This window comes from Manis javanica, chromosome 12, assembly GCF_040802235.1.
Source record: "Manis javanica isolate MJ-LG chromosome 12, MJ_LKY, whole genome shotgun sequence".
NCBI lineage: Eukaryota > Metazoa > Chordata > Mammalia > Pholidota > Manidae > Manis > Manis javanica.
In genome coordinates, this window is record NC_133167.1 from 5622040 (window position 1) to 5640619 (window position 18580).

Consider the following 18580-nt stretch of genomic DNA (forward strand, 5'->3'; position numbering starts at 1 on the left):
GAAGCAATGGGTTGGCAAAAATGTTGGGGAAGACTGGTAAATTCAGAGATTGGCAAATTACAGAATATTTAAGTTACTCTATATGTAGTTAATATCCTCTTTGACAGAATCATACCTGCCCTCCACAGACGTTCCTCTCTTAGACAATGGTGGCGTGAGCTGGTGGGCAGGGGCAGGAGCCATGTACAGACTGTAAAGATATGCTGTGTCTCGCAACATTGATCCCAAAACCAGATACAGAACAAAAATAAACTAGAAGTCATGCTCACTTCTGACTGTTCATGTGAACATCCTAACGAAGCAGTGGCAACTAGAATCCACCAGCATATTTAAAGAATAGCAAACCGTGACCAAGTGGGGTTGTTCCAGGAATGCTAAGATGGTTCAGTATAGGATTATGTTAACATAATTCACCATAACTTATTATACTGAAGAAGAAAGACAAATCCTAAATTCTAAAATTCAAATTCAAAAAAGATAAATTTCAAAATATATTCGGTAAAGCGAAAATATACATTTATGTTATAAATTAGTAACAGTAGAAGGATTGATAATATGATTAAAAATATAAACTTCCCTTACACCAAACCAGAGGCCAATGTTGCGCTTAATGGTGAGTCACTAAATTGTTTCTTTCAAGACTATTAAAGTAGGGAACAAAACAAGTTGAATAGACTCAAAAATAGGAGAAAGAAAGAAGCGATATTAAAAAAATGATAAAGATGAGGAAAAATTAATATTATTTGCAGAAGTTATGTTATATTCATGGAATACTCTGAAATATCAAATGAAATTCTATTAAAAACAATATAAGAATTCATGCAAAAACCTAATATATATTACTGTAATATTGTAAGACATAATGCAAAAGATCTCATTTATAATAACAATAAAAACAATAATACCAATACATAAATTTTAAAAGAAATATGCCAAACACACCAAAAAAAAAAACCCAAACACTTAAACACAAAAGAAGACTCCAGTAAAAGGAAATATATATCTTATTCTTACAGAATAAATCTCAAAAGTCTAAAGATGTCAATTTTTCAAAATAATCTATAAATCTGATGTAATTGGTTTGGTTTAAAGTATTAAAACACCCTTTTTTATAACTTGACAAGCTGCTCTTAAAACTGAAATAAAAATTAGGTGTATGGGAATATCAAGGGAAGTGCCGAAAGACACAGGCTATCAGGGGTGAGGCCGGTGCCAGCCCTGCAAGACACTGGGAAGTCGGAGCAGGCAGAGCGGCAATAAACAGCCACGTCTACGTCACGGTGCGAATGCCCAGTTATGTCTTAGTGTGTTGTCCATCCAGGAAGCAGCTCTCAGGGCTCAGAGCTGTGGGAAATGACGTGCATGAGTCTCCATCTCACTGGCGAGGGCCCGAGTTTGGGCTGGGGATTCACATCCTATAATCCTCCCAGGGCTCAGTCATTCCTGCAGTGGGCTGGTCACAGAAAGGCCTGGCTCCAGGGACAACAGTAAAGTTGGGGTGCCTCTCTAAGGAAGTGGCTTGGGGACACAGACTGCAGCCCTTGGGGGCTTTTCTAGAAATACATGCTTTGGTGGAAAGCTGACTTTGCTGTGGAGCCCCTGACCTGAGAAATCAAATCCAGAGAAGCAAGGGGGGCATCTGGAGTGGGGAGGGACCACCTTTCATCCCTCAATCACTGCATGATTTCTTCTTAAAAGTTAAAATCAGTCACAGAGGGAAAAACATTCTTTCCACACCAAGCTGCCTGGGACTAACTGCCCTTTAAGAACAAGGACTTTATGAGCCTTGTATGTCAATCTAAAACTGGGCATGGGGATGTAATTACGCTAAACAGGGCCACCATGCATCTTCAACTAAAATCCTTAGCTAATACCCATTTCCTCACATCATCAGCTTCTTAGCTAAACATTTGATAGTTACTCCTATTTTTTTTAAATCAGGTAACAATAAAGGGAAAAAAGACATTTATTTATTCAGGACTGGAACCAATCAAAAGAAAGATTATACAACTCATGAAGTGTCTTCTTTCTTCATTGGAACTTCTATTCCTTCCAATGCATTTTGCTGTTAAAAGAGAGAAAACAAGGGGAATTAGCACCTGCGGCAAGCACTCCACATTCTGGCTATTGAGGGGCAGGACCCAGGGCTCCTGCACACTGTCCAAAGTGGAAGCCAAGATGGGCCCAGAGACTGGAGCAGTTGTACAAAGCAGCCACCTCCTTGAACAGAGAAAAGGGTGAGAGACACCTGCAGGGGAAAGGGGGAGGTGATCGGGGCCAGGGCACAGAGACGCAGCCCCTGAAAGGAAGCTCAAGGGTGAAGAAGGGAAGGACCGAGGGGTCCTGCGACAAAGCAGGAGCCAGGGCTGGGCTGGGGTTCGGGGGGGTGGACGGGAGGTGGGGGACTCAGCCAAGCCAGCAAGCAGAGAGCTGGCCTCAGTGGGCATCTGTGGGCCTGGGGCTAGAAGGGGGACTGTTCTTTCCTTCCTTCTTTCATTTATTCATCCACTCATCCACTCAATAAACATGTACACATTGAGTATTTATTGGGAGTTACAAAGATCAATAAGGTATAGCCCTAATCTTAGAAAGAAAGGAGAGAAATAGAGTATAGCCTGGTAAATGTGATTCCAGAGATGCTCGTGTGCAGGAAACCCGGAGGAAAGGGCCTCCTGGGGCAGACATGTGGGCTGGACTCTGAGCACAGCTGCGGGCAGGGCACTGTGGTCCAGTGGCAGGGGCCTGGGGGTGGAGGGCAGACCCAACCGGGGGCTGGCAGAGAGAAACAGGGAATGCAGACAGGGCCCTCACGTCTACCCCCAAGGAGAGCAGGAATTTGACCTGTAAATACTGTGCCAACATCACTCTGGGGACAGTATGGAAGGGACTTGAGGGGGACAAGGTGAAGCCATTAGGAAGATGCTGACCACACCCGCCAGAGATGACGAGGCAGGAGCGGTAATGGGGAAGATGCACTGGTAAGTCCGGAGGGAAGAACTCTGTTCCGAGCATGGAGAGGCATACCCGGGCGCCAGTGTCTGGCAGGCTGTTTCATCAAGCCCAGAGTTCAGGCTAGAGGCACAGTATGGAAGTAGAGGTTGGAATAACCCCAGACGGGTGGATATCAAGCCCCGGGGTGGCTGGGATGGCCCGGGAAAGGGAGGACAGTGAGTGGGGGCAGAGCGCAGCGGAGCCCTGGGGAGCACCACCATGTGAGGACAGGAGGAGAAGAGCCAGTGAACAAACAATAAAGAGAAGTCTTGGCTGAGAGGAGGGCCAGGGGAGGCGGTCTCCAAGACCAGAGCATCTCAGGAAAGAAGCATCAAATTCAGCCATGAGGTTCAGGGGGCACAGGGATGGAGGAGTCGGAGGACACAAAGGGGAGGACACAGGGCTGGGCAGAGCCGGCGGCCCGAGAGACCGTAGAGAGCAGCCCCGGAGGCAGCACGTGCACATGGCTTTCCTTTCAACCAGATGGACAGGGAGTAAGAGAGACTGAGGGGATGCCAGGAGTGGGCTAGGAGTCGGGGGACTGCTGTGCAGTCGAGCCTCATTATTTGCCATAATCTGCTAAATTAAATCTACTTGCTAAGATTTATTTGTAACCAAATCAGTACTCCTGATGCCTTTTGCATTCATTTCAGAACATGCATCTGAGTGGCAAAAAATTTGAGTCTCACAGTGTGCATGTTGCCAGCTGAGCTCAAACAAGGGGACACCCTGCCTTCCTGCTCCCACTCGCCCACTGTACACAGGAGTCCTGCATGCAGTCTACTTAGTGGCAAGTGTTTGCATGTTTGTGCTTTTCGTCGGTGATTTTGCTGTTTGCAATGGCCCCCAAATGTGCTGAAGTGCCAGCCAGTGCTCCTAATGCAAGAAGGCTGTGTATATCATCCACACTTCAGTAAAAAAAAAAATTAACAGAAGGATGATAATACAGACCTACAGGGTTGTTTGGGGGATTACATTAAATAATTGAGAAGAGCTCTGAGCACCATGACTGTGGTATACTAGGTGCTCAATAAATATCAGGGCTTTATTGTTGCTAGGACGTTTATGTCAAAAACGACCAAAGTGAAATGATAAAACAAAGTGAAGGCTGTGATGTGCCTCATGGAGAAAATATGTGTTAGATAAGCTCTGTTTGGGCACAAGTTACAGAGCTGTTGGTCATGAGCTCAATACTAATGAAGCAACAATCCATACTAAAAAGGCATCTTTAAATAAAGACATTCATAAAACAAGGTTATGTGTTGACTGGCTGATGAAGTATCAGTAGAGGCTTGCAGGAACCAAACCCCATATTTCCCATAGGAACAATGGTTCAGTTGTCACTAATTCAAAGTTTGCAGCAACTTTATAGATCATAACTACCACAAATCATCAGAAAAGACCATACTTGGTGAAGTAATTGCTAGGCATATACAGTGGTGGGAGTCAGAGCAGAGGGTAAGTACAGCCCCGTAGGCAGGCTCCCACCTCTGAGCCCTGGCTGGGTCTTCTCTCTCTCTTAGGTGGGGGTTCTGGCTGCCCAAGGAGGTAGGTGGTCATGGGAGAGCATGACAAGGAGTTGTCACTGATGCGTCCGGTACCTGAGCACAGAAATCACTCAGCAGGCCCATGAGAGGCCCATGAATCAGGGCCGGCCCTCCCACATAGTTAGGGATCGGCACGTCATCAACACTTGCGGTCAATCAGAAGCATTACCTCCTAGCTGGCTACTACATATGCAGCTTCACCCAACACATGACAAAAGTATCGTAAGCAAATAATCCTTGAGGTTTGGCCCCTCTCGTGCTATTTTCTAAATACAGAGATATTGGCAGGAACTGCAGCGCCACAAGATGGAAAAGTGAGGCTTCGGAGACAGGCAGACACCAAGAGCTAAGTCCCAATCCCGGTGCCCCGTCTGAGAGCAGGGGCCTCGGCAGAGACAATAATGACGAACTCCACTTGGATTGTTACCAGATTGTGTGAGACAGTGTATATGGAGAATCCAAACAGACCCAGGGATCCTCCAGAGTTCTGGCCATTGCTGCATGAGCCAGGCACCAAGTCAGCATGCCATGAACATTTGTTGAACACACTGATGAAATTGTGAGACTAATTCTTTTCACCATGCAATTATTGACAAAAGGCCTCACTGGGATTTGCCCCTTTGCTGCATTTGAGGGTAGAGTTCAAGAATTCCACATGAATCAACATTGTAGCATAAAGGAAAAGACCTGAGTGGTTTGCATGTGTTCAGGGTGGCTTGGAATAATTAAAACTTCTGAATTATTCCAGCTATTAGAGGTCAAGAAAATGTGAGACCCCCAAATAGATCCTTTTCAACATACAGTTTGGACCTGCTTTTCTGTAGTTCCCATTTTAGAGTAGCACATAAGAAAATATTTCAAAGCTCTTTGATTCAATATACCTTTCACTATCCACTCCTATATATGAAATTATTTTCTACCAAACAGAAAGAATCCCACTACAGTGTTTATTAAATTACGAAAACAGTTACTCAGCTCTTATTCTGTTCCAGAAACTGAGCCAGGTTCTGAGGATTCCAGGCTTTCATGAATTTGTTCGTTCCTTCCTTACAACCTGATTGAACCTTCATTATAGTCTAGATGCTGCTCTTAGCCTTATGACATTAAATTAAAATATTAAGAAGAATGACTAGGTCATTCATCCTCAAGGAGTTCATGGCCTAGGAAGGACAAACAAGTAAAAAATAATAATAAACGTTTGAAGGATCTGAGGCCAAGAGGTTAAGGGACTGGATTACCGTGTCGCAGCTCCTAAGAGGCAGAGGAGGCCCAGAGCCAGGCCAGCTGATTCCGGACCCCGAGGATCCGCCCCCACTCTAGATCCCCTGCACTGGCCTCACCAGACTCACTCTATATTTCTAGGAAACTCAGAGCACAGTGTAGAAATCTGCCCTGCGGCAGGTCACAGGAGGGCAGGGACATTACTGGGACTTAGTCCCAAGCCATTACCCAAGCCAGGGTGGCAGTACTTGGCCTTTCATCTGTGCTGCCATTCAAGAGACATTTTTTAAGTGATTAATTTCTTTGTAGAAATCAGACCATGAATTTGTGTTGCAATACGCATATGTGTACATGCCCAATATAATTGTATTATTAATAAATAAAATATAGCCAATTCATTGAGAATTCTATTTATGCCCTTACCCAACCCGAAGATGCTTTATAAAGCAAAAAGAAATTATTTAAATTTATTAAAAAGGAATATAATGAGTTTGTTTCTTCACGAGTAGTTTTTGATCTCAGAATGAAGCTTGTTTTTCTTTTTAGGGTTCACACAGAGTAGAATAAAAACCCACCATTTGCACCTTTCATCCAACACAGCCTCATTGGTAAATTTGCCTTCTAATTTAGTAAAATGCCAGGTGACTTCCTTCAGATTCCAGCAGGTAAAAATTAATTCTAGTATATACTTAGCTTGTGTTTTGATAACAGAATCTCAAGAACCCAAAGTGAAGGATTCTGTCATCCACTCAAGTGACCGGCTGAATGCTTACGGGGCACCAGGCTCTGCGCAGGGCCCTAGGGGACACAAGAGGGTCACTGAGCCCAGCCCCTGGGGCGTGGGGTGGAGCCGGGGGGCTCACAGAGGAGGCAAGGATTGCAGTGCCCTGTGAGGAGGACTTTAGGGAGGCCCATGCAGGTACACACGGAAGCGACACTGAGGGGAGGCCTGCATGGTGAGGAGGAAGGGGCAGGGCGGACGGTCCAGGCAGAGGCCGCAGCAGAGCCTAGGGGCGGGCTGAGAGAGGTGGCTTAGAGAAATGGGCAGGGGCAGATCTCCAAGGCCTCTGTGGGCTACATGAGGGAGTTCGGACTTTCTTCTGAGCACATACGGTGTTAGGGAAATGGGAAGCTTGTGGAATCTCCCGCTTTATTATTAGCCTGTGTGTGTGTAAAAAGAGTGTGCACTGAATCAATCCCTATAATTGCATCTGAGGGTTCCTTTAAAGTGTGCCCTTCATGTGTTTCCTTACTACTTGGGAGCCTTTAAAAACACCTTGCCGCATTTGCTCCCATCCCTAGGGGCTGGGAATTCATATATGGTGAAACTCCCGGCACTGGTGGCAGTTAGGCTGTTCTTTCTCTCGGCTCTGTGATTGCCTTTTGCACACTCCTGGCCTGTCCTGTGAAGCGGGAGGCAGGGGGTTTACGTGGGCGGATCAGAGTGTCAAGATAAACCCGGGGACACCGTGCAAGGTGCACGGCAGGATCAGGACCTGAGGCAACAACCGTGCAATGGTTCAGGGGTGACAGTGATGAAAGGATGGGCCAGTGCCAGAGAAAAACATGTGGGCAAAGCCAGGAAGGGCAGACCCCTGCGGGTGTTAGGAGGAGACAAAGGTAAAGAAGACTCCATGGTGCTCTAAAATTTTGAATTTGAGAAAATTAGGCAGACGGTGACATCTTTAAGAAAGAGAATTGGGAAGGAGGCTGGTTGAGTTTCGGGGGCTTACAGGGACCCCAGGGCCACGGCATGCCAGAGGCTGTTCCTATAAAGGCCGGATGTTGGGATAGAGCACAGCAAAAGTGTGTGTATTTGGAAGTAATTACGTACCATTGATAAAGTCAAGAAAGCGGAAAAGATGACGGAGTAAGAAGGAAAGAGTTGAGCTAAGGAGATATTGCAAGTGGTCACCAGTATTTACGTTCTGATTAAGGAAGGCAGGTAAGATTTCATAGAGCTGAGGGATTAAAAACCAGTTTTCAAAAAGCAGAAGAATGAAAGGGAGGTGAGGAGGCGGCAGCCAGAGGCCACATCCGCGTCAAGAAACTGCAGAAAAGGAAGGAGGGAAGGAAGGCAGTTTCTGGGGGGGGAGGCCCGGCCAAAGGATGGGCGGATCCATTTGTTCGTTTGCTCCTCAAGTGGAGAATCCTGATCCCATCAGTGGCAACAAATGCAAAAGCCACAGGAAAGGATGGGGGGGCAGGTCCGTGAGACTGAAGAGGTGATGGAGGAGCAGCATCCGGAGGAGATGAGACGGCGGAGGGGCGGGCGGGAGCTGGGGAGCGAGTGCAGGCGTTTGGAGGTGGGCGAGCAGCAGTCCTAAGGCGCTCCCCCCAGGCCGCATCTCGTTCTAAACACACACTTGTAACTGTGCCCTCTTACCTCGAGGCTGTTACTCAAAGCCCGCGATCACTCCTGCTCTGAGCCGCGGTTTGGGTACCTTCCATTGCTGTATCTCATGGTGTCTATAGACAGAAGAAAGACAGGGAATGTAGAGGCTCTGTCATTCACATCACGAGCTACAACAACATGGACGTGACTATGAATTAACGAGAACCAGAACCAGAACCGGAACCTGTGCTGCCAAAGGAATGCCTGAGAACGTGACAGCTTCCTTGCTTCCTGCACTCTCTCTGTGTGCGGGGTCATAGCTGGACCCAGTGCTTATTTCTCTCCATGTGAGATCTGTCTCTGCCACTCCTGTAAGCCCCGGAGGACAAGGACTGTCACGTCTGTCTCTCCATTGTCCACAAGGTCTACTGAGTGCGTGTCACACACGTGTTGAATTATGTTACATGGTCATGTCCAAAGCAATCTCTGGGATGGCTGCCCATCTGTGTTAGTGATGTTCCCAGGGCCCAAAGTGTTTTGAGAATTCAGCTCTGGAATTACCTTTTGAGGTATATAAAAAGGATCAGTCACATTAATTTATATCCATATAATATTTTTTAAATCCCAAATGTCATTTTCCCAATGTGGTAGCCAGGCTCCAGGAATGGCCTCCTGGTATTCACCCTCTTGGTTCCCCTCCCACACTGGTCCAGAGTTGTTCTGTGTGATCAGTAAAATGTGCCGAAGTGATGGTATATCACTTCTGGAATTAGGTAATAGAAGACAGCCTTCTGTCTTGGACGCTCTGGGGCATGCTAATGCATTCTCTCTATATATATATATTTCTTTCTCTGGAGGAAGCCAGCTGTTCTGTCTGGAGGACATTCAAATGGTCTTATAGAAAGGTCCATCTGGGAAAAATCTGAAGGCCTTAGTCCAAGAGCCCATGAAGAACTGAGACCTGTCAACAACCATGAAATAGACCTTTCAACCCCAGTTAAGCCTTCAGATGCCATCACAGCTGCAGTCAACATCTTGTCTGCAGCCTTGTTAGACACCCCGAGTGACAACCACCTGGCAAAGCTCCCTCTCGGTTCCTGTCCCTCAGAAACTATGACATAGTAAACATTTGTTGTTTTAAGCTGCTAAAATTGGGAGTAATTTGACATAGAGCAATAGATAACTAATAATGCATCCAAGTTAGTTATTAATTGGATTGATCACATTTATTTCCATATGGCTTTTGGCTAGTTCTAAAATCAAATCCAAGGACAAATATTTCTCAGATGTTTCAGTTAGGGGATGCTCTCAAGGTGAAAACCAACATCTACCCTGTTTATTTGAAAGAGAGGCTGGGGTCATCAAATGGAATCATGTATGGAAAATATCTGGATAAATAGAATGGGATACCTAAATGAAAAGTTGTATCACTATTGCCTACTGGTAAGAGAGGAACAAAAATAAAAGAAAATGTTTCTTTTTTGGAATTACTGTGATTGTCCAAAGGTTATGTATAGATATTTCCAGTTTTAGATGACTCATCAAATAACAAAGAGCTTCAATGTAAAGTCATTTCAAGAAAATAACATTAAAAAGAACTGATCTCAATTTACCAAGTAGATAATTGTTTCTCCATTTAGAAGATCCCAATGTGTCCCCAAAAAACATCTAGGTAAATTTAGGCATCAGTACGTATCAGCACATGAAAGAAAGAAAAAGGAAAGACACTGTAAAAAAATGCAAATATTATCTGGAGGACTCTGATGTACTATATAATTCATTTTTAACAAAAGAAGGCAATATATTAAATAACTTTATATGGTATTAGACATGTATGTCTAAGAAAGCACATGGGGAAGAGCAACTTACATGAAATCTAAGTTGCCTAAAAAGCTTTCCTTTAAACCCAGAAAATACTCCCAAATGTTGTAGACCAGAAAGATAGAACATAGATTTTCCAAGTGATCTTTATTTTCATTACTCTGAGGTTTTTTCAATTTTATTTCTTCTATTTCCTACTTCCAACAATGATTTATTTGTTCTATGTCTAAATTCATCCTAGTCTATTGTCCTTCATGTCTGTAATATCACCATTTATTTCAGTGAAAATGGTTAACAGCTGTTTTCTAAATTTCTTTTTCTGTTTCACGTAAGAAATCTAATTCAGAGTTTCCAGGAATTACTTTAAATCTCCATCTGCTTTCTTCTTTCTCTTGTGAATAGAAAAACTCTTTAATTTAAGGAATTTTTTTATTTTTTATTTGCTCATATTTCTTCATGATCCTCTAAACTCTGAGGGAAAGCATGCCAGGAGTTTATTTTAAAATCTTGTTTCAGAGGCTAACTTAACTTAATGTCAAAGTCTTCTTACAAACTTGGGATTGGAAGAAAAGTGAGTAGTCTTCACTATGCAATTGGAAAATTGCAACAGATTTGGGGGATTGTGCAATCAACTTCCCAAATCAGAAATGGAAGGGGGGTTAAATTAGGCAGCCAGCTGTTAAATTCATTTCAGTCGTGTTAAAGGTCACAGGATGAGCTAGAATGCAGTTCTCTCCATACTTCCTATAACTCCGAGCTCTGGTTCACATCCTCTCTCCCTGCCCTGCCAGCCTTCCAGCACCCCATCTGCTCTCACCTAGTTCCAACCTATTCTGCACCTATTCGGTCAGGGCCCTACTCATAACTCTATCACCAGCCCCATAGCCCTTAGGATTGAGCCAGGGATCTCTGACACGGCCTGTGAGGTGCACCTTGACCTGAGTGTCATCCTTTCAGGCTGCATTTCCCCACCTCTCTCCCCCAATTTTTCTCATTCCAGTTGTAACAGATTTCTGTCCATTTCAACCCATCAGCCTCTCCAGAACTACAGGGAACTCCTTCATCATCTTCTTTCTGCTTGGAATCTCTTTTCCTCCTTCCCCTCCACAGCCGACCCCTTTGTCCTGATATCCACCCACCCTCCAGTTCTTGGCTTGAATGCCAATTATTTCCCAGGGAAACTCCCTCTCTGCACCCCCTCCTCCACAGTATCCTCTCCTCTCACAACGTGCTCCCAGACTCATCCACAAACTCCACAAGGGCCAGGACTGGGCTTTGTCTTGCTCCTTCCCATCCCCCTAGCTTTCCCCATATAAACTGCAAAATCAGTATGAAAAAAATACTTGTGAAATGATATGCTTGCACCTTGTCATACCTGGGTTAGCTGGGCCACAAGTGTGCAAGTGTGTTAGCTGTGAAGCACATCTGACTTCCAAGACATTTAATGGACTCTTGGGAAGCAGGCTCTTGACACTTGCCTTAGCACCAGGAAAGAATCTTAAACTAGGGCTCCTTGGAAAGCCCAGAACCCACCTGAGACTGATCCTCAGAAATTGCCACTGTGAATGGGATCAATCAGTAAGGTTATGCTCAACTGAGCGTTTTTAGACCTCAGCTCAACTGAAGGCCTAATAACCTGGGCAAAGTTCTCCTTACGCCAGTAAAATCACCCTCCTAACAGGACTTCCTGTTGTTAGTTTCACTGCTTCCTAATTCTAAAATGGACTTTCATACAAAATAGTTAAGGTGTGGCTATGTCAGTAATAGGGGAATATTAACTTGTATGTATAATTCTTGAAGTTGAAATTTCATACTCTTGTGAGGCAATTTTCACTACAGAATTAAATCTTGAAAAACTGGATAAAAATGTGAGTAGAGAAGGATGTTACTGGACAGATTCAGCTGTATAGTGTTAGAAACACTTTTAAAATACCAGTCAAGAATATTAGTCCATTATGAATAAAATAAAAAATGTAACAGTTACATTTTTATCCCTACGTAGAGTCAAGAGGCTTCTTCCTTATGTCATATTCTTGACCATTTCTTCCTCAGTTTTCTTGTATTCATTCAACAGGTATTTACTGAGCATATCTACTCTGTATCAAACATTGTCCTAGACCGACAAAAACAGACATTCCCTGCCCTTAAGAGATACACGTTCTAGTAAGGAAAGCAGTCAACAGACAGACACATATATACGTAATATAGTTTCAAGTTAGAAATTTACATTATTATAAATTTTGCAGTACTGTTACAAATCAATTTCAGTGCAACTGAGGCAGGGGAGGTGGGGAATGTCCTGCCATTCACTGAGCATCTATTATGTACCAGACGTTGGCCCAGATCTTTCATGTTCATCACCTTACTAGATTCTCTTGACAACCTATCAGGTGATCTTTACTCCTGACATTTCAGAGATGAAGAAGTGGACATCATGAAGGTCAAGTGTCCTGACCTAGACTGCCGAGCTGGTAAGTAGTTTTGAACACTGGTCCCACCAAAATGCTCCTCTCCCTAACATCACAGCACAACGCCAGTGAGCTGCACACTTAGACCCAATACTTTGGAGATTTGCTGTTATTGTTACACTCTGTTTCCCGAATCTCTGGGAAAGAGAGAGGGAGGGAAGGGAAAGAAGGGGATGCTGGAAATGAGACAGTGGGTGTAAAAGAGAGAAGCCAGCCGAGTAAGCAGAGCTAGGCTTGCCCAAGCCTGGGTGATGCTCCGGCGGCTCTCTCACGCCAGTCTGCTTGTCACAGACCCACGGAGACCGGAAGAGGCGCTGTCCTCGGGGACACCAGACCCTGGTCATACCTCTTCGCTGCTACTGGACTCGGAGCTGGAGGACCAGAAGCAGCGGACCTGCACTTCCTGCGCCTGCAGGGCCGATATCCACGCCAAGCTTCTGCAAACAGCTGTTGGCTGGAGGAGGCACAGCAAAAAGTTACACCTTCAGCAGCTCGTAAGGGTCAGGACCGAGCTAAGGGGTCAGGCAAAGTTAAGTCTTCACAAAATCATGCAGACAGAGAGGAAAAATCCACAGAGGCATGAAAATTTCTCAAGACCAAAGCAGAATCAAATGAAATACTCAAAGATCTCTTAGGCATTTGCTAGAGGTCCCCAGCGAGAGCAAACACCCCCTTCAGGAGCCCTGAGTGGGCTGCCTTGAATCATTTCCCGTTTGAACAAAAAGAAATGGGATGAATCCCCAAAGGACTTTGTTCTCCTGTCCTTCGGCTTCGGATTTTGTTAGGAACAGATGCTTGTGACGCTTGGAACTGGGTCCTTTGTAGAACAGTCACAGTGTCAAGTCTCATTAAACAAATAACAAAAAAAAGGGTCCAAACCTGCACACCTGAACGAAACCCCTTCGAGAACACTTGTGGGTGTGGGGTGCTGGGCCGGGCAGGTGGGACTCCTGCCCGTGGGTGGTAACCACATGTTGGACTGTGTTCTGGTCACAAGAGACACAGACTGAACACCTATGGTCCTGACCCCACGGAGCCTGAACTTGTGGGGGAGACTGATATCATACAGTAGGCAACTAAATACGACAGCATCAGGAACACAGCTGGCATTGTAAATCCACTCTAAGTGGAGTTCAAAGTGTCTCTGAGCTCTTTCTTTGGCTTCTTGACATTCCCTTTGCCAGGAACCATTATTATCCCCATTTTAAAGAGTATAAAACTAAAGCAACAAATTTTCAGTAATGTCTCAGGATCACTCAAGACCACAGACTCCAGAGCTCAAGTCCTCACCCACTGAGTCACAGCACCCCTGCCCAGGGGACACAGTGTGGACACAGTCATTGCCCCCCAGTGTGGCCGGGTGCCAGGCAGCAGCCAAGCTCTTCATGTGACTTGGAATCAGCTCCGGGACACGGAAGAAGATGAGGCCCTTCCCCACATTAATTTCTGGGAGGGTGGTGTTTCCCAGCACACGTACCGCAAGGTAGCCCTTCCGGAAGTCGCAGGTGGCGGGATCTTCTCCGGAGTCTCTCCTGCATGTTGTCTCTTTGATGCTTAATTCCATCACTATAATCAAGCTGCCATCATCTAGAAGATCGACCTTTATGAAAACAAATCATCAGTTTGCCAGCGGTGTGTTTCTGAAGTTCGCAGTGCTGGAGATGTTTGTCTTAACAACCCACGTAGTCCAGGCCCTGATTCTAAGGACCAGGGGGAAAAGTGCTTTACCAAAGGCATACAGTGCTTCTGGGAAAAAAGGAGACCAGAACTTAAGTCCTAACTCCAAAGGGAGCATTGCTCTTGATGACACCAAAAGGTATAACTATTTGCTATTTTTAATGTTGAATGTGTGAAAAATATGCCTAACACCTATTTCCAAGTTGCTCTCCCAAGATAACTTTACCAATCTACACAGTATTTGAGATGCCTTTTCTCACCTTGTTCTCCTTTTCACCTTGTTATTTTAATTCTGATTTCTTTTTTGGCTATCAGATAGGTCAAATGTCTTTCCAAATGTTTCAGGCTCATTTGTATTTCTCTCTTTGTGAACGTTTCGTACCCTCAGTGCCAATGATCTATTCCTTCCTCTCTTTCCTGAGGACGCTGCCGTGAGTGTACCTCTCGTGGCTCTAGGATGGAGGGAATGGGTATACTGGGGGCCATCTTCAGGGTGTTTGCAGAAGGAATAACCAACACATAAAATAAAGCAAAATGTGAGCCACTCCTTGTAAGGAAAAAACATCGGTGGAGCCATCAAAGGAGGAGGGTTTCCCTTCCATAGGGAGAAGAAATGAAGTTGACAAAGGGGCCCAAGTGAATGAAACTTGACCAATGTACTTGAACCCTCAGAGTGACTGGGAGAGGCAATAACAGGCAGACTTCGGACAGAAGAAAGGGGCACTGGAGGCGGAGTGCATCTCCCCTGTCCGTCCTCAGTAAGGATCGCATATGCACACGTGCACCCGCACAGTGCGTTTATGTGCAGGGACCTGTGTGCCTGGGTGCATGTCTACTATACCAGGCAGCGCACATGCTGGGATGTGCCCTGGATTGCCATGCCTCACGCTAGCTGATCTCCACAGCCCAGATTTCTATGGTGTGGTCGTAGGCTCTCTCAGGATCTGTCCTCATGCTCCTATTCGTTTAATTTGACTACTAGTCTTTTCTGTAATGAATACTAGCTAAATTTAAGTAAATCTAAGGCATTCATCTGCAAGCTTGGCAAAAGAATGCTAATTTCCCATACCACAAGAGTATCTCATGAAATATAAAAGATGTAAGTCAACACAGCCAGCGTGCAAAGAGAGGGTCCTTTGTTCTGGGCCCTTCCAAAAGGAACTCACTCTTCAGCTTGGCAGCTGACCACACATCTCCCGCGTGCCTCTATACCACAATGTCCAGGCCAAGTGACCCCCTCAGGCCATGACAGCCCAGTTCTGGACTGGACACCTAGCTAAAACACAGCTGATCCTCTTTATGACCTATTGCCCAATTTGAAGAGAGAACTGAGACAAATAGATTAATTTCCTGGGAATCTGGAAATGAGAAACCAGGCTGGTATCTAAAGAAGGGTCAAGGTGAATGAGTTATGTTTTGAGACTGGAGCTAGGAAAACCATGAGCCATGTGCTTTCTGCAGTAGGACAGGAGCAAGCAACGTGTGAGCTAAGGGGACACCCGGGGATGGGAGAGGTGGGCAGACAGGTGTAGAGAAAGCAGCGGCCGTCTGGCCTCCATGGAGGAGAACCTGCGTTGCGTCATCCTGACCGTGTCTGCAGCCTGCCTCCTGTGTGCCCTGGCGGCACAGAGCTCTTACGCACAGGACCTGTGACTTCCTACATAATCTTTCCCTCCTCCCATCTTAACCTGAACCAGCTTGAGGGTATGTCTCTTCCTCCGTTGCACAGGACTTTGAAACCACCTGGGAATCAGGAGCAAAGCCACTTGCTGCCTCAGTTTCTCATTGTTTTGAAGGACGTTTATCTCTCTGCCTATCTTTCTTTGCCAATCACAGAGTTAGTCATTGGAGGCCCAAGTTAAGTATCCTTTCCCTGTTTCCCAAAGCTAACAGAAAACAGACAATCACCAAATTGACAAAGGAAGGTGGATTTCGTTGGCTTGAAAGCCAGAATTTACTTCCTGTAAGTATTAGGAGCAGAACTACTGGACTTGAAAAGCCTCATTTCTAACAAATGAACAGTTCTTAATAAAACATCTCAAGAGGAAGAAGGATGGGGACGTGTAGTGGATGTGCAGGGTGCACAGGGGCTAATGCCTGGGAGTAGGAAATGAGGCCAGAGGGGAAAACAGTGCAGACGAGATGGCATTCAAAGCAGCTCACAGAGACTTAAGACAATAATTGTAATAAAATCCTTTCTCTGTCAAAAAACAGCATGAAAGAGATGACTAGCTATCACATTTTTAAAGTGGAAAAATAAAAATGTGAACCCAACAACTGACAGAATGGATAAAAACACAGAGAGCAGTCCAAAGAGATGAGAAGACGGAATGTGCACTTACTTGTTTCACAGAGTTTCTGAACACCCGAAACAGATACGGACTCAGGTACTGGGAATTCACCTTCGCCATTGAGATGTTGAGGGCTTCCGTCACATAAGTCATCTCATAGTCATACACCGGGAAACCTGGACACGCAAAGCCACCGGGATACAGGGAGACAAGGTGCATGGGCCAGGACAGCTCCCCGTCAGCGGCCCTGCCATGGAGTTCTTACCTGCACAGGACCAGTAGTTCATTCCAAGAACAGACATAAACAATATCGTTATCACCATCTTCTCCATCCTGAGAAGAATAATTTTAATTCAGAGCCAGCAAGATTGTTTCTATGCCCCTGGGGATGACAAGAGCTCCTGAGAACAGCTTCTTTGTCACATGTGACCTGGCTTGCTCTCTCTGATTGGGGCAGTCAGCTGCTGAAAAAGAAATAATTGATCCTGAGGTCAATATTTGCTGCTGGCTTTTCCTGTGGAAAGGTTCCAGTTTGAGGCCGCTTTTGTAGCTGCGACCTCTATGTGGGACGTTAGCCCAGGGCAAAAGGCATCAAGAGGCCCAGGCTCCTCATGTGTGCTATTTGTTTTTCTCTGTTCCAATTTTATCCATATGAACCATATAGTTCTCTCTTTATTTTAATTTCATTTTTTGGAGGGAAGGGATATAATCTTATGTTCAATAAACCAGTTAATTTTAAATTGCTGTCCATTTAGTTCCCTGTCATGTTCCTAAAGATCTTGTAGTTGACCGTTTATGAATACTCTGTGCTTATTTCAAGATCTTTTTGGGAATTTTGGCTGTAAAGGAGATAAGACATGTGTGCAGTAACAAGCTGTGACACGCCTTCCTGTCCACCAACCTTCTCTGCTAATGGACATTTATGCACTTCACCTGGACCAGCTGTTTACATATTGATGATTCTCATGCACTGTAAGATCTTAAGCTAGTCAGTGAATTGTTAAAAATGAGAGATACAGTAAATGCAATTTGTGTTATGTTCAGGTCACCATGTTCTCCTTCAAGTTCATGCATAAGAAGCTGTGTCTGTGGCTTGGGACGACCTGGACTGGAATCTGGACTCCACACTTGTCAGGCATTTATCTGTGGGCATTGTACTCACTGCCTCTGAACCTCAACTTCCTCAACTATAGACTAGGCATAAACAGTTAAATGTAAGGTCTATTGTTGTTCAGGATGCTCCAGAGAAACAGGACCAACAGGGTATTTATATCAATAGATAGATAGATGATAGATGATAGATAGATAGATAGATAGATAGATAGATAGATAGATAGATAGATAGATAGATAGATATAGATAGATGATAGATAGATAGATAGATAGATGATAGATAGATAGATGATAGATAGATAGATAGATAGATAGATAGATAGATAGATAGATATAGATAGGTGATAGATAGATAGATAGATAGATAGATAGATAGATAGATAGATAGATAGATAGATAGATAAATATAGATACATTGATATCTGTACAGAGAGATTTATTTTAAGGGTTTGGCTCATGCAGTGGTGGAGGTTAGAAAGTCCAAAATCTGCAGGGTGGGCCAACAGGCTAAAGAGCCGGAAAGAGCTGTGGTTCTAGGGCAAAGGTTATTTGCTGGCGTAATTTCTTCCAGCTCAGGTCAGTCTTTTTCTATTAAAGCCTTCAACTGATTGGGTGAAGCACCCCCAACATTATATAAATCTTCTTTACTCAAAGTCTTCACTTAAATGTTAACCTCACCTGAAAAATATTTTCAGCAAAACAACCACATAAATGTTTGACCAAACATGGGGACGGCATGGCCAAGCTGACACATAAAATGAACCACTACATAAGGATTAAATCTCAGTCCTTTGGAAGAGTGTTTGGCAAATTAATTGCTCATTAAATGGTAACTGCTAGTAAGAACCGAAGTCAGTAAATACTTTTTAGTGTCTGCTATGTATAGGGCAGGAGAATATCTTAAACGAACTAATCTTCTCGCTTGCTGGTCTTAAACAAGGCAAATGTAAGTGCCAACAAGGGAAGCATAAATTTTGCTTTAAGAATTTTTGGAGATGGTGAGGGACATGGGCAGCCCACTCCCTCCTGACCTCAGCTCCCAGCTGGGTGTGCGTCTCTTTGAGCTGCACCTTGACAGACGCAGAAGCATCCAGCAGGAGAGAAAGAGACACAGGG

At 44.7% G+C, this 18580-nt stretch overlaps 2 protein-coding genes across 2 annotated transcripts in view; both read right to left on the bottom strand.

Annotated features, from left to right (window-relative positions):
- Nucleotides 1-1950: 1950 nt before the first annotated feature.
- SPP2 (secreted phosphoprotein 2) lies at nucleotides 1951-16755 on the bottom strand. The gene is made up of 7 exons (XM_073217956.1): nucleotides 16617-16755; nucleotides 16403-16527; nucleotides 13861-13983; nucleotides 12730-12837; nucleotides 9708-9762; nucleotides 8146-8228; nucleotides 1951-2065 (listed from the first exon to the last, which is right to left on the bottom strand). Exons 1-6 carry the CDS (start codon nucleotides 16681-16683, stop codon nucleotides 8173-8175), a joined length of 534 nt encoding a protein of 177 aa, XP_073074057.1. The 5' UTR covers nucleotides 16684-16755; the 3' UTR covers nucleotides 1951-2065; nucleotides 8146-8172.
- The window catches only part of TRPM8 (transient receptor potential cation channel subfamily M member 8), a 144210-nt gene continuing 142334 nt past the window's right edge, over nucleotides 16705-18580 (bottom strand). Inside the window, exon 26 of the mRNA XM_073217954.1 lies at nucleotides 16705-16815. The gene's annotated coding sequence lies outside the window, so the exon portion shown is untranslated. The remainder of the gene's footprint in view (nucleotides 16816-18580) is intronic.

Coding starts and splice junctions, on each gene's coding strand:
- SPP2 (XM_073217956.1), bottom strand. CDS start 16,683: ATGGAGAAGATGGTGATAACGATATTGTTTATGTCTGTTCTTGGAATG. Junction 13,984..16,402: donor TCAGAAACTCTGTGAAACAA/GTAAGTGCACAT, acceptor GTTTTCATAAAG/GTCGATCTTCTAGATGATGG. Junction 12,838..13,860: donor TCCGGAAGGGCTACCTTGCG/GTACGTGTGCTG, acceptor TGCCTCCTCCAG/CCAACAGCTGTTTGCAGAAG.